This window comes from Spermophilus citellus (assembly GCF_964194105.1).
Source record: "Spermophilus citellus genome assembly, chromosome: 7".
Lineage (NCBI taxonomy): Eukaryota > Metazoa > Chordata > Mammalia > Rodentia > Sciuridae > Spermophilus > Spermophilus citellus.
Window position 1 is genome coordinate 92,907,010 of NC_138188.1, and position 14,362 is coordinate 92,921,371.

The window sequence follows — 14,362 nt, forward strand, 5'->3', positions numbered from 1 at the left end:
AAATGAATATATATTTTGTGTCACTACAAATTTTATAAATATATGTTTTTAGTATTTTTCAGGGCTTTGATATTCATTTAGCCTTTTTTCCTTGACTTTGGTCAATTCTCTCTCTCAGCAGGAATTAGAAAAATTTCTCCTGTTTCTCAGGCTTCAACTATGGAGATACCCTGTATAGTCTCTCTTACTGTGACTTTTCCACGGAGATGGTAGAACCCACCAGAATTTACTTCTTCAGCTTTCTCTGCACCCCTATATACACATCTCATTACTTACTCTTTTCCTTCCCCTTTCCTGTTTCAGAGAACTGGTTTTAGTTTTCCTTGTTTTAGTCCATCTGCTGCTGTTTTAGTAGAACATCACAGACTGGGTTAATTATAAACAAAGAAAAGCTTATTTGGCTCACAAGTTCTGGAGACTTGGAATCCCAGATCCAGGAGCTGTATCTGGTGAGAACTTTCTAGCTGCCTCACAGTGTGGAGGGGGTCTTGTGGAGAGGAAGCATACATGTGAAACAGAAAAATTCCTGTAGTACTCCACTCCCATGACAGTCTGTTCAACTGCCCTCATGACCTACTCACATCTTATAGGTCCTACCTATTAATACTGTTACAATGACGTTTTAATTTCAACATGAGTTTTGGAAGAGGACGTTCAAAACATAGAGCATCCCTATTCCAGGAAATTGTCTACAATTCTCCACAACCACCTCGATGCAAGCCATCACCACTTCTAGCAGAGATTATTGTCCCTTCCCTCTTTTTCTGCCTCTGCTCTTGCCCTTCTGTAGTCTGTTCTCAATAGAGCAGCCAAAGGAGCAGCCAAAGGGATCCTTTTTGAACATGAGGCTATTGTGCTGCTTCTCTGCTTCATAAGGACATGGGCTTGTGTGCTCACTGCTCTGTTTGCATTACTTGGAACCATACCATAGCAGGTTCTCAGTAAATAGTGTTGGATGCAAGGTGGGACATAATTAAATCTTTTTCTCTTTTCTCTGTGTTCAATGATCTCATCCATACCCTTAGTCTTGCTTTCCTCTCTATATTGGTCCCCAGATGGTTATCTCATAGTCTTGGGTCTTCATGTAGCACGCTGTGTAGCCATATAAAATGTAGCCTCGCTAGTCCTGTTCTTTCTCCTCCCTTGGGGATCTCTTCAGAAAAGTGTTCTATATATGAAGAAACTTGCCACACAAGCTAGAAACACTTGATTTTGAATCTTCAAATCCAATGAGATACCAACTGCTCTTGGCTCTCTCTCATTTCTCTGGTGTTACATGTCCATTCCTGGTACTACAGCATGGGTTTTTACCTCTGTCTAGACAACTGAAATAAACTTTTAGGGGATCTGTAATTTGGTTTCTTCAGGTTTTACTCTTCACATGCATACTGTATGCCATTGATGGGAATTAACTCTTTAATTATAATCTAATAATGTCTTTCCTCTACTTAAAATACCACACTTGGCTGTCCATTGCATCCAACTATAGGTACTGGTGTCAATGTCTTACAAGGTTTTAATGGGCCCTTGGTAAAAGAAGTTCCACAGAGTTTTTTATCTGTATTTTGTCATTTATTCATATGTTTTATTTATTCACTCACTTTTCAGTTAATTCAGTTAAATAATTTGAACATTAGATGTTAATTAAAAAAATTTTTTTGATGCCTATACTCGGCACAAATCAAAAGTTGATGATTCATGACAAACCCCCCAATTTTTTTTTCACTCATCTATTTAGTCTGAAACCACTGGTTCACAGGATTAAATGCCCGTTTCTTAACATGGCAAAGCATTTTCTTTATGAAGTGGCCCATATTTTCTACAGCCTTATTTCACAAATCTTGTTTTCATCTTTTTTATACCAAGGCTATGGAACTGCATATTGATGTTAAAAATAAACCTTCAAGCCTTCATTGCTTCTAATTCCCTGTATTTCCCCCATTGATTACCTGACCCATTTTGATTCATCTTTCAAAATGTAGCTCAGACAACTCCTTTCCTAGGAGCCTCGTGCTGTTAGTCATCCACTGATGCTTCATTATCTTACTGGCTCCTTGTTGCAGTCATCACATCATTTTTTAATTGTGCTTAAATTTCTCCCCTCCTAAAATGGTGAGTTCCCTTTTCCAGCTTTTAGCTTGAGTTTTACAATTTAGTAACTGAATCAAAAGTTATTCTTTTCTAAAGGAAAGCCACAATTATTTCATCAACTTCTACAATGCCAAATAGTCCTTGAAAATGCAAATCATTGTTAATGAGTGTATACATAATGAGGGAGATAAATCTGAATCCTTTATTCCCAATAGTAAGATAGCTATGGCTGCTAGATTTTTCTGTATTATTTTGTGTTTAAAGATAATCGATGGTTAATTAGCTGCATTTGTAATACTTAAGACTTTAAAAAAATACCAAATGATTAAGTAAGTGATTTTTCTACAGTATCTGACTATACTAATTTCCCAGTAAACATTGTATAGGACCCCACTGTTGTAGATGTGATTCTCAAAGTGTGATCCTCAGACCAGCAGCATCAGCATCCCCTGGGAACTTGTTAAAAATACAAATTGTTAAGACCCTCTCCAAACCTACAACACCAGAAACTCAAGAGAATAGGACCTAGCAATCTGTTTTAACAAAGTCTTCAGGGATTCCAAATCATACTCAAGTTTAAGAACTACTACCTTACTGCATAAGGTGGTCTAATGGCTGCTTTTATCCTTCTTGCTTTTAACTATAGAACAAGAAATTTTTAAAAAATGGTCTTAGTAAGAATTCTGGATTTCTGTTCATGGTTTCATTCTTTCCAAGAAACATTGTAGAATCATATTTTACCCTTAGAAGGTATTTTATAATTCTAATATATTTTGAGTTTCTGTGATCAGAGATATGTTTAAGAAATTTAATCTGGCAGTCAAATGTAAGAAGTGTCAGAGATTAAAAGCAAGACTAGGCCACAGACCAAAGTGGTACTAGGGCAGTGGAAATGCGATTACAGACCAGAAGACCTTAAACAGTGACTAAACAGAATGTTTATGAAAAGGGAGGATTTTAATCTGATGGTTAAGGAGTTTATTCATATCATAACATTTCACTAGACAAGATAGCTTGATATTTATAGGCTTAAAGATTTACCTATTAGTTTTTCTTTCAAGTAATCATGTTAAATGTTTATTTTGGTATTTTACATTAGGAAGCCCCACTTGTGATGTTTGCAAGAACATTTAGTGAACTGTATTAGCTTTTTATTACATGTTTTCATATTAAACATTCTCATATTATTAACTGAAGATAAGTGCTTTCTAAAGAGGAGAAAGAGCTAACACTGATATATTTTTATGTACATTGTTAACTTTTGAGACAAATAAAACAAAAGCTAAATTTATTCATTCATTAGCAATTAATTATTAATGTTATACCAGACAAGAAGTTAGGCACTATGATTATAAATATAAATAAGAAATTTTTTGTTCTGAAATCCCTCTGTTTAATGAAACAGAAAAAGTGTAAGTAATTAGTTTTGAATTTAATTTGTTGGGGGGGCATTATAACTATGCATAATAGTGGGATTCATTATGCCATATTCATACATGCACATAACATACTTTTATTAATCTCATTCTCTAGTACTTTTCCTTTCCTTTCCTCCCTTGCCATTCACTTGTTACACTATCCTAATCTCCCTTTCATTATTATTGTTTGAATTTGTGTATTATGTGTACACACACACACACACACACACACATATGGGATTGTGGCATATTTGCATATGGATATAACATTAAAATCTAAGCAGTTATAATAATGTAATATATTACTATAATAAGGACATACACAGTTGCTGTAAACACTAAGCAGGATACATCATAAGCTAGTTTCCAAGTACCAATAGTGATTGATGATTTTAAAAAATCATTACTTCTTTCAATTTGTTTGGTATTTAAATAGAAGTAAGAAGGAAAAATAGAGGTAAGAAAAAAATTACAAACAGAAATGGATTGTTAAATCATAATTGAGATGTGTTAAACTTTTGTTTTGATTGGTAATAGGTTCAACTTCTTGGGGCTGATGGCCTAGAGCAAGATGTTGGTGAGACTGAAGATGATGATTCACCAGAACAGCGAGCCCGTAGACCAATGAATGCATTTCTTTTATTTTGCAAACGCCATCGTCCCCTTGTCCGTCAGGAACACCCCAGGCTTGATAACCGAGGTGCTACCAAGATACTAGCTGACTGGTGGGCTGTTCTCGATCCAAAGGAAAAGCAGAAATATACAGACATGGCCAAGGAGGTAGGTTACAATGACAAGGTGTCATGATGGCTTTGAGCATCCATTCCCATTCAGGAAATACCAAGTACCTACAGAAGGTCTAGCAATGAGAAAAATCAATCCTGAATCTCAGGTGCTAAGGGAAAATAGAAGAACTGTTTTCCTTATGTTCCTGTGTCCCAGGCCCATCTAGGAAATGCTGGTGGAGGTACTGAAAGCAAGTTATTACCAAGTTTTTTCTCATGGTCAATACTCCATTAATTGACATAAGGGATTGATTTATTATGAATGGTGATTTATTAATTATGTCTTGTGATTTTCTTTTAATTTTTTTCTAGGAACTCAGCTTCTGCTTTTGGAGAATGTCCATGGTAAAGATGACAATCTTAGCTTATTCTAATTGTATCATGCGAAAGAGTCTTCATATGCTAAATGCTTCGTGATCATATATATAAGTCAATCTCAGGGTCTTAGCAGCAGCAGTTTCTTCTTCTTCTTAATGTTAACTTGAGTGAGGAAGTTGGACAGAGTTGTATGCCTTTCAGCTATAACATTTTTTTGATTTTGTAATGAACACAGTTTTCAGGAGCTATGCTTTAACTTGTTTCTGCTCCAAAAATAGCACCACATGAATATTTAAGACCAATAAAGGCATGAATGGCAGTAGAATAGGATGTACTGTGATGTGTTCATGTATGTAAACACTGTGGAGGCAGTCCTTGGTGAGAAACATTTCCATTCAGGAAGGTTATTCAGAGAGGTGGAACATTAATCAATTTCAAAATGATAGCAGTTAGTAAATTTTTTCCAAATTATATATTAAGATTCTGTTTCTCCATTAATCTGAAATTAGTTTAAGATAATTACACATTTAAATATATTATGAGTGGATTTAGTCCCAAGTAAGAGATAAGCAAAACCATATTCCTGTGGTTAAACCTGAAAGGAATAATTTTAACCATATTTCTTCAGAGTTGCAACTTGAGAAAAATCTTGATTCATGAAAACCCCTGCTGCCCAAACATTTGGTTTATGTCTGTGAAAAATGAACCAGCAGGGGATAAAGTATGTAGTTTCAAGATATTTTATTAGATAATCAGTATGTGGGAAAAAATAATATTTCGTTTTACTCTGGTTTTATTGAGTTTTTTAATAAGGAAACATGCAACGTAAAGATTTCTTGTAAAATGTTTAGGAAAATTTTAATCCAGAGTAAAGGATTAGCATAGTTGCTGTGTAATTAATGATCACACAAGGCGTCCGGAATTGACTATTGTTAAAGATAGAATTTTAAGTACATTGGCCATCTGGAAAATTTAAAATTAATTGCAGGAACCTACATTATTTTAAATGTTTCATTAGATTTGTACTAGCATAACAGTAACTAACAGTAAAACTTTTTCATTAAATAGCCTTACATTCTTTCATAGTCATGCTTATATGGTAAAATAAACAATTATTTGAAGCCTCACAGGGAACTGCATAAAGCTTCCTATAATTAAACACTTGAGTTTGTTTTGGATTGCTGTTTTTGGGTAACATGCAGCATATCCCCAGTATATTGTTTGCCTTTTCTTAAATGCTGCTAATTTACAAACCCAATAGGTGGCCACTTTTAAGAAAATGAGGTATTATTTTTGTACAGGAAATCCCTTACTAATTGCTTAATTAGATTCTGACAATGTTTGCCATTGTGGTTGTATAATGAAATCATTTAAGGTGGCCCCCTACAGTCTAAAAATGGAGCCCATAATGTCCAACATTACAACTTGCCATGTTTATAGTTGCATTTATAACAGTTTGCCTCGTTTCTCCCACAAAGTGTAGATGATTTAGCTATTTTTCAAATTTATGGCACAACTAGACTCTAGTCATGGTTCTTACTTGTTTCTACCTATTTACTAAATGATTTCACAGTTACATTAAAGTATGTGTAATTGTACTGGTGCTTTCTATTTTAATATTGTAGCCTTAATTGAAATGTCATTTCAATCAACAAATACTTATTAAGTGGCTATTGTGTACCAGGTTTTGGTGGTGGTTGCTAGTTATAGAGGCCAATAATAAATATGTTCTGTGTTCATCAAATACCTCCCCCTCACTTTTCAAGCTATATTTTAGATATGTAACCTTTTAATTTTATACCCCAGTTTAAAATATTCTTTATTAGGTGCAACACATATTCTTTCAACATAGTGTGTGTATGTGATAGCTTAACCAATAGCTATCCTGTCATTATTAGTTGAGTGAAAAAAACAGTCATGCATCACTTAATGACAGGCATGCATTCTAAGAAATGTGCCATTAGGCAATTTGGTCATCGTGCAAACATTATAGTGTACTTAAGTCATTTACAATGTCACTAGGCAGTATAATCTTATGGGATCACTGTTTTGTGTGTATGTGTTGTATAGTTACCCAAAACATTGTTATGTAATTTATTCCTTTCTCTCTGTAGTTTTAAAAGAAACATGTTTTAAAAATAAGAACGAGTAATAATTAATACAAATTTAGAGTGATTCCTTTCTTACCTGCTAGTTCATGAAAATTTTATCTGACTCTTCCCTTACTCCTGATTATCAACCTTATGTTAGTACATTTGGTTAGATGAAGCACCCATTCCATAATTTGTTGTCATTTTCTTGAATTATTGCCCAGTACTAATTTGCATTGTTAGAAAAATCTGGTTGAATGAGGGTTTTATATTCTCTGATGAATCTCATCTAAGCAATAACTGGTTGTAAGAAATCTTAAAAGTACTGTCCTACAGAGATAACCTGTATTGCATTCTTGAATTCAATAGTGTGCAGTGATGGTGCAGTGTTGTGCATGTTAACAGGTTTTGATTTTTGAATGTGTGACTGCATATTAGGAGGTGCAGAAGCAATTTTACCTTTCCTTTTAGCATCTTTATATAGAGGGACACAAATCTCTGCATTTTTGCGTAGGATATTCCTGGAACCTTCTGATTGTCACCTAAATTTATTATTATATTTAATGGATTTATAGGATCATAATCTTGACCTTTAGCTAGAATTCAGTACAAAGAGGAGGGGCAAATCTGGAAAATTTAGAAAAAATTACCTTGATGGAGCTCCCTGCCTTTTAGGACCAGAGGACTAGAGGACCAGGGGTATGCAGTAGAATGCATGCATTTATTGATTGATTTTGTTCATTCCTTGCTCACTATTTTAAGCAAGCATAAACATGTAAGATGATCTCTCTCCTTCGAAAAAGAAATCTAACACTCATAGGAGTTAGTATTTTGGCTAGTCATATGTTGGTGAACAATGGTATATTTATCCTACCCAGTTTAAATGCCTGAGAGCTAAATGGATTTAAGTGTGGCTAGAATGGTAACAATAAAATATTTTTCATCTTATGGGAAGAATCTGCCTATGCTAGAGAAGTGGAAGTATATCAGGAAAGGCTTTATATTCTTGGTTTTGATGATAGGATTCAAAAAGAAAGACAAGGCTCAGAGTAGATGTGGGAACTTAAGATCAGTTTCAGGAACTAGGAAGTTTATTTTACCTAGAGCAGGGGTTATGTGTATGATAGTCATAGGAAATAATGATGTAAAGGTAAATAAGAGAATCACGAGAGATCAAGTTGAAAAGTTTGTAAGTTCAATTGTATGCAGGTAAAACAGCTATGGAATTAAATGCAACAGAATGAAATTTGAAGGTGAATCATACTTGCCCTTTGTAAATATTGGTATCTGTTTTCAGTACTGGATAAAAGATTATTACCACTGCAAAACTCTATGGAGATTTCAATGACTTCTTTCTCCATATTTCTTCAAGACAGGATTAAAGTATTTTTGGTTATTTCTTTGCAACTAGGATAATTTTATACAGACCATTCATTCCCTTGTTTTGGCTTCATCAAAAATGAAATCCACTTCAAAGTTGTTACACCATATTTCTCATGAATTAAAGTGTGGAGGCCTTTCTTAACTGTTATGCATCAAGCTTAGCAGATAGAATTTGTATTCTTGCCAGCGTGCTGCAGCACTTGACGTACTGTTAGAGTGGCACCTCATTCATCCAGCATCCTTGAGAAGCAAATGCTACACATAAGTGATTTCCAGATAGATGATACTTTAGTGTTCTTTTAAAAACTACATTTTTATTTTGTATATTTACCCTGAAAACTTTGGTTAAAATTTGGTTTGCTTCCTTTTCAGAACATCTTTTGAATTTTTTTGAATAATGTCTATCCTTTATTTCCCAGTGGGAATTATTGGTGAGCCTTTGTGAATAATTGAGTTACATTCAAATTTTTATTTATGTAGTAAATGATTCTCAACTCTTGATTTTTTTGAATTTTCTCTTCACTTTTCTTTGGGTTTTTCTCTTTTGAATCCTCTCTCATTTGTCAGCTTTTTTCTTTGACCACCTCTAATCCAATGACTCATTGTGGAGCTTTCTGAGTGTGGCTTAATCAGGACCCCACAACTCTAGAGGGGAAGTAGATGGTAAAAAACATGTTTGTGCTCCATATTTCGCAACACTCCTGTTTTCTTAAACTTTTGCATTCTTGTATTCCAGACACCAGGACTTTTCTTAGCTGAATTTAAAAAAATATACCCAGGGGTTAGGGGCATAGCTCAGTAGTACAGTGCTTGTCTAGTTATGCAAGAGGTCCTGGATTGATCCCCAGCATTGCAAATGATAATAATATGTAGATATATCTTTGGTATAAATTTGTATAATTTATAAAACGTTCAAATATTGCTTTACCATGTCCATGACAAGGTCCATTTTGCTAATCCTCAGAACAATCCCACAAATGGATTATTGTTTTCCAGAAGATAAAGATGAGATCACTGAGGAAAGTTAACTTTTCCAAGCAAGCAAAGTTAGTAGTAGTGAGGCTGGGATTCTAATAATCAACTCTCTTTAACTTAGATCTCTTTGGATTTCCACATCCATAAAATTTCTGTAAGATGCCTGCTGCCCTCATAGGGTTGGATGTAAGGTACAAGTGAAGAAATATATAGGCACACATTATGTAAAGTTTAGTACTCCATAAAAATGTTAGTTTTAGAGTTAAAACTAATGAGCAACTTAATGTTGGTTTTTATTTGATATTTCTTCACCCTACTGATAAGTCACTGTTTTTATTATGAATTGTTACATTGAAAGGCTACTAAAAGGCAAATTTGAGACTTTGAAGCAGAATCAACAAGCAGCAACAAAACTAGATAAATCATTTGTCCAACTTGGCAGAAAAGGTCCATTGTGATTAATAGCCTCTAACAAGATAATCATCTGTGGGTCATCTGTTTGCTAGTGAATAATAATATTTAAATATTCAAATCAAATATAATTGCTAGGACTTTATAAAGACCCTGGAACTAGTGAGGAATATTGAGAGTTTATACTGAGTCTCTTATACTCCTCTTGGTATCTCGTTCCGGTTGTTAATTGTTAAGATTGATTGTGAGACCCAATGCTCAAATATGATTTCTGATGTTACTACAGTAATTCTTGATTACTTTGGAACTTGTGAGCATTCAGAGGGATATGAGTAAAAGTTAACTTTTGTACCATTTGAAAAATGTGCAAATTCTTGATGTAGATTTTTCCGTAAGGAGTAATTTTAAAGTATTTAAGGAAAGTATTAAACCAAAGTGAACATATTTTTAAAGAAAATGTAAGCATTTTGACAATTCAACATGAATTAACACTTCTTTCTAATCTTTTAAAGTATCTTTTCTAGCTAATGTTTTCTCACCCAAATCCCTATCTACTTTTTAAGAAGTAACAAAATTAAAATTGTAAAAGACTTCTTAAATTATGATTTTTAAAATTAGCACATACTGACTTTTCTCCTAATTATCCAAATTAGTGAATAAAATTTACATATAAAAAGAAACCACTGTCTTAACATTAATCCTCACCCTTACACAATTCAAGCACCTGTAGATAACTCCCTTGATTTCAGTTTTTCCTTTGACTTCTCCACCATAGATCAACCAAACAATTCTCTGATCATGGTATTGAAGCCACTGTTTTATGTATATAATTTCTATGGGAATAGCTTTATCATTAAAGTTTTTCAGGCTACTGTATAACTTAAAATATTTTTATCCAGCCAAAACCATAAACTTAATTCAGTGTTCTGTCATGTGAAAGTCTAATTAATTTTCTTCCTATTAGAAACAGCTATCAAGGATAATTCACATCACATAGTGAATTGAGTCATATTATCCTAATGATAATGTCCAATTTTTTGTGATGGAAAGATCCTCAGACTAAGTCTGCACTTGCTTAGTGACACTTCTCAAATATCACTCTTTCCTTTTTCCCCTTGCATAATGTGATTTCTGCCTGCTGATGGAAAGAGATACAGCTGTCTTAGAACTTACTATGCTGTTGTTCAGTTAGCCTGCTGTAGAGTATGTATGAAATAAAATATGTATAATAACTTTTTAAAAATCAGATAGTTTCCTGTGTAATCTCTCAAAATTCTGGTAGATTTTTTTTTCATATTTGCACCAGAGTTGTCATCTTTATTTATACAGACGTTCTCAGCATCCCTTATTATTAAATCTTACAGGGTTGTTATTTTGTCATTCACTCTGTTGAGAAGATCTAGACTGTAATAACAACTAGAAATATTAGTGGACATTTAAATAGAATTCCACCAATTAAAAATAAACAACTGGAGAACAATAGGTGAATATTTCTTTCATTTTAGTTTGCTTCATAGATCAGATTTACATTTGTATTTGATCTGGAAAAGTAATATTGAATCCACATTTTTTAAAGATTGACATAATATTCTTTTTTTTTTTTTTGGTACCGGGGATTGAATTCAGGGGCACTCAACTACTGACTCACCCCCCCCAGCCCTAAATAAAATTTTGTATTTTATTTAGAGACAGGGTCTCATTGAGTTGCTTAGCACCTTGCTTTTGATGAGGCTGGTGCTATCCTCCTGCCTCAGCCTCCTGAGCTGCTGGGATTAGAGGCATGTGCCACCGCGCCTAGCTGGATATAATATTGTTATATAATAATGCCATTTTCAAATGTAGGACAGAAAACGATGTGACAAAAGATATGTCTTTAATGCCAGTAATGAATAACAGAAGAATCAATAACTGACATACAAATTTGTAATTATTGCTAATGAAATACAGTAGTAGTTGAGGTAAAAGAGAAGGGAGTTAGCATTACCAAGTAACTTATATAAGTCAGAAACTGTATTTGTAAAGTACGTTTAGATCATTTAATTGTCTGGAAATTTGCATAAAGAAACTGGAGCCTTTGAGGTAAATTTTCATTTTAATTGGTAGAAATTAGAAAGTCAGTGTTATAGCGAGAATTTAGTTACCTACAAGAATTTAGTTACCTACAAGATTTTTTCACTGAAATATTTAGAACAAATTAGCCTGTGATTGATGTTCTTGGAGGATGAATGAATTTCTCTCCCACCTCTAGCATGAACAGTTTGGCCATGGATATCTGGATAAGCAAGGCCTATCTCTTTGACCCTTTCAGTCCTTTGATGATGGATTTTGCCCACATGGTTGAACAGCATGGTAATAAGTTCACTTGCTGTTTACTTCAAACTATATACAAAATCTCCTCCCATTTCTCCTTTATCCAGCCTTCTCTGTAATCCCTTCCTAAATAACCTTATCACAACAAATGATTAAGCATTTCTGTTGTTTCTTATAGCTGAAGCAAGTGATTGAGGTGCCTAGTTCCAAGGACATTCTTATACCTTAAGACTCTTCTTGCCCCTGCCCTCACTTGATGCTCATATACTACTTTATTTTCACATGAATTTATGGCTTCTCCATCCAATTTTTAAACTTTCTAATTAAGGACAAGAATTATGTGTTACTCTTTTCCTGTCTCCCACATTTTTAACTCTTCTGCTCAATATATACTCGATCAAGGGGCTGGTAGATTGTATGCTTAGCTTGTATGAGGCCATAGGTTCATTCCTTAGCACCCAAAACATATATATACACTCATATATGTGCATGCACAATTGAATACATGTTGTCATGGTATTGATCATCTATATTGTATTTAAGAATCTGTAAGATTAACATTATGATACAGTTCCAAGGTATTGGTCCACTTAGTAAATTCTCAGTTCCCATTTTCTATAAAACTCTTCATATTCCATAGTCTCTTGACCTTTGTCAATTCTTCCACTAATGTGTAGCTTCCCCTTTACAAACTTTTACAAAACCATTTTGCATGCCTGAGTCAGGGTGAGGCTAATGGGCCATGTGTAAAAAGAAATATTTGTTGTGTAATTAATTGAAAAATATAAGCAATATGAAGACAGGAACTCAATTCATACCTTTTTCTATTGGTGTCTGGTAAGTCACCCTTAATTAGTGCTCACAGAGTATTTGCAGTGAGAGTGGGTAGAATGTATACAGGATAAGGGACATGATTGTGGTGTAGTGCTTCTCACTGCTTTCTGTCATCTTGAGCATCAGCTCCCCATTGTAAATTAGTTTAAGCTGGCCTTCATTAGAATCACCAGCTATGCTCTAAAAATAGTTGATGCTGTCAATAATTCATTTGTAAAGACAACAGTATTGATTTTCACTGAAGCACATTATTAAATAATTCTTAGCAAAAGATGTGATGTCTTACTGAAAAAGACTTTATTCAACAAATGAACGTGGAGAGAAGAAGAGAGGACACCTACCTAAAAAACAGGCAATTTGCATGCCGATGACATCATCCAGCATCTTACTATTGTGACTTTCTTAAAAATTTTGAACTTCTCCCCCAAAAAGATAATTCATTTCTCATGACAAATATGTTAATAAATTTGAAAGTCTTTTGTCAGTTTATAAAATAGTGACCTTTGTTCAAATGACTGTTCATCTGACAAACAGCCCATGTGCCTTCTAGTAGGACACAGTAATGATGCATGTGTCTGCTACTTCCATTTTCACTTCACCCTATCATTTGTCACTTTCTGCCTATAGACAGCAGCCAAGGCTATTTGTCTGCCTTAGCTTAATATGCAAATCCCTCATCCACATGCATGGACTGTGGTAGTGTATCTCCTATATCACATTTGCTACCCCTAATTACATTCTGGAATGTAATAAAAATTCTAGTCCTGTGTATTATTTTAATTACTTTTATAAGAAAAGTGAGTATCTTGTGAGTTTTTATATCCATTGATAGGTAAATTTACAATTTATAGGTAAAATTTTGAGAAAATTTGAGTTAAGATAACCTTGAGATAATATTAGACTCTTGTGTATTAAAATTGCATTATTATCCATGATTTAGTTTTTCATTTATATGATTTAAAATGAAATGGTGGGGAAAAGTTAATTTGGACTACATGTTCTTTCTTAGACCAGCGTTAAGTGGCAAATTTTTTTTAGTTTGGGTTAAATATAAAAGTATTTGAAACATACTAAATTAGTTAATCGTATGCACAGAGTGACCGTTTTAAAAGGTAAGCTTATGAGATTGAAAAAATTGTATTAATTTAATAAAATATCCAATAGCATTTACATGTAACAGTTGAAGAATACAAGGAAAATATCTTTTTTTAACAGATAATATAACTTTTGGTAACATACAATGATTATCAATATGGTATTTCATTTTAGTGAAAGGAGAACGAGACATCAGAGTTGAGAGAAAGGGTTATAGTAGCAAGCCACAGAAATACAAAGGAGAAAGAAAGATGTTAGGGGATGTTGAAATTTCCAAGTAAAATATAAAGTTAATGATAGATTAATTGCAACATCACACATCAGAGCTCTCAGAGCTCGTTCATATATTCAGTCATGTGTGTGCATTACAAAATGTTGGCAGGTACACTGACACTTTATTGATGGAGGAATTGAAATTGAGAAAGGTTACATAACTTGCTTAATGTCCACAGGTGGCTGAAGTAGAGGGTGATTTGAATTCAGACCATCAGACTGTGCATCTAGTGCTTTTCCCTCCTTATGGCCCCTGGTCTTCAAATAACTGAAAAGTTAATGTCAGTTGTACTACTCTGTTCCCCTTCTCCTGCTCTTGATCTTGGCTCCTTTATCCCACAGTGAAGTATTTTGCTGTGAGTTTACCTGCATTTATCTG

General features: G+C 33.9%; 1 protein-coding gene across 14 annotated transcripts in view; it reads left to right on the forward strand.

Moving 5' to 3' along the window:
* The window catches only part of BBX (BBX high mobility group box domain containing), a 262,512-nt gene that overhangs the window by 165,268 nt on the left and 82,882 nt on the right, over positions 1–14,362 (forward strand). For all 14 annotated transcript variants that reach the window (XM_081301612.1, XM_081301606.1, XM_081301608.1 and 11 more), the window contains one exon: positions 4,047–4,289. In XM_081301612.1, the coding sequence (XP_081157738.1) occupies positions 4,047–4,289 (243 nt within the window). The remainder of the gene's footprint in view (positions 1–4,046; positions 4,290–14,362) is intronic.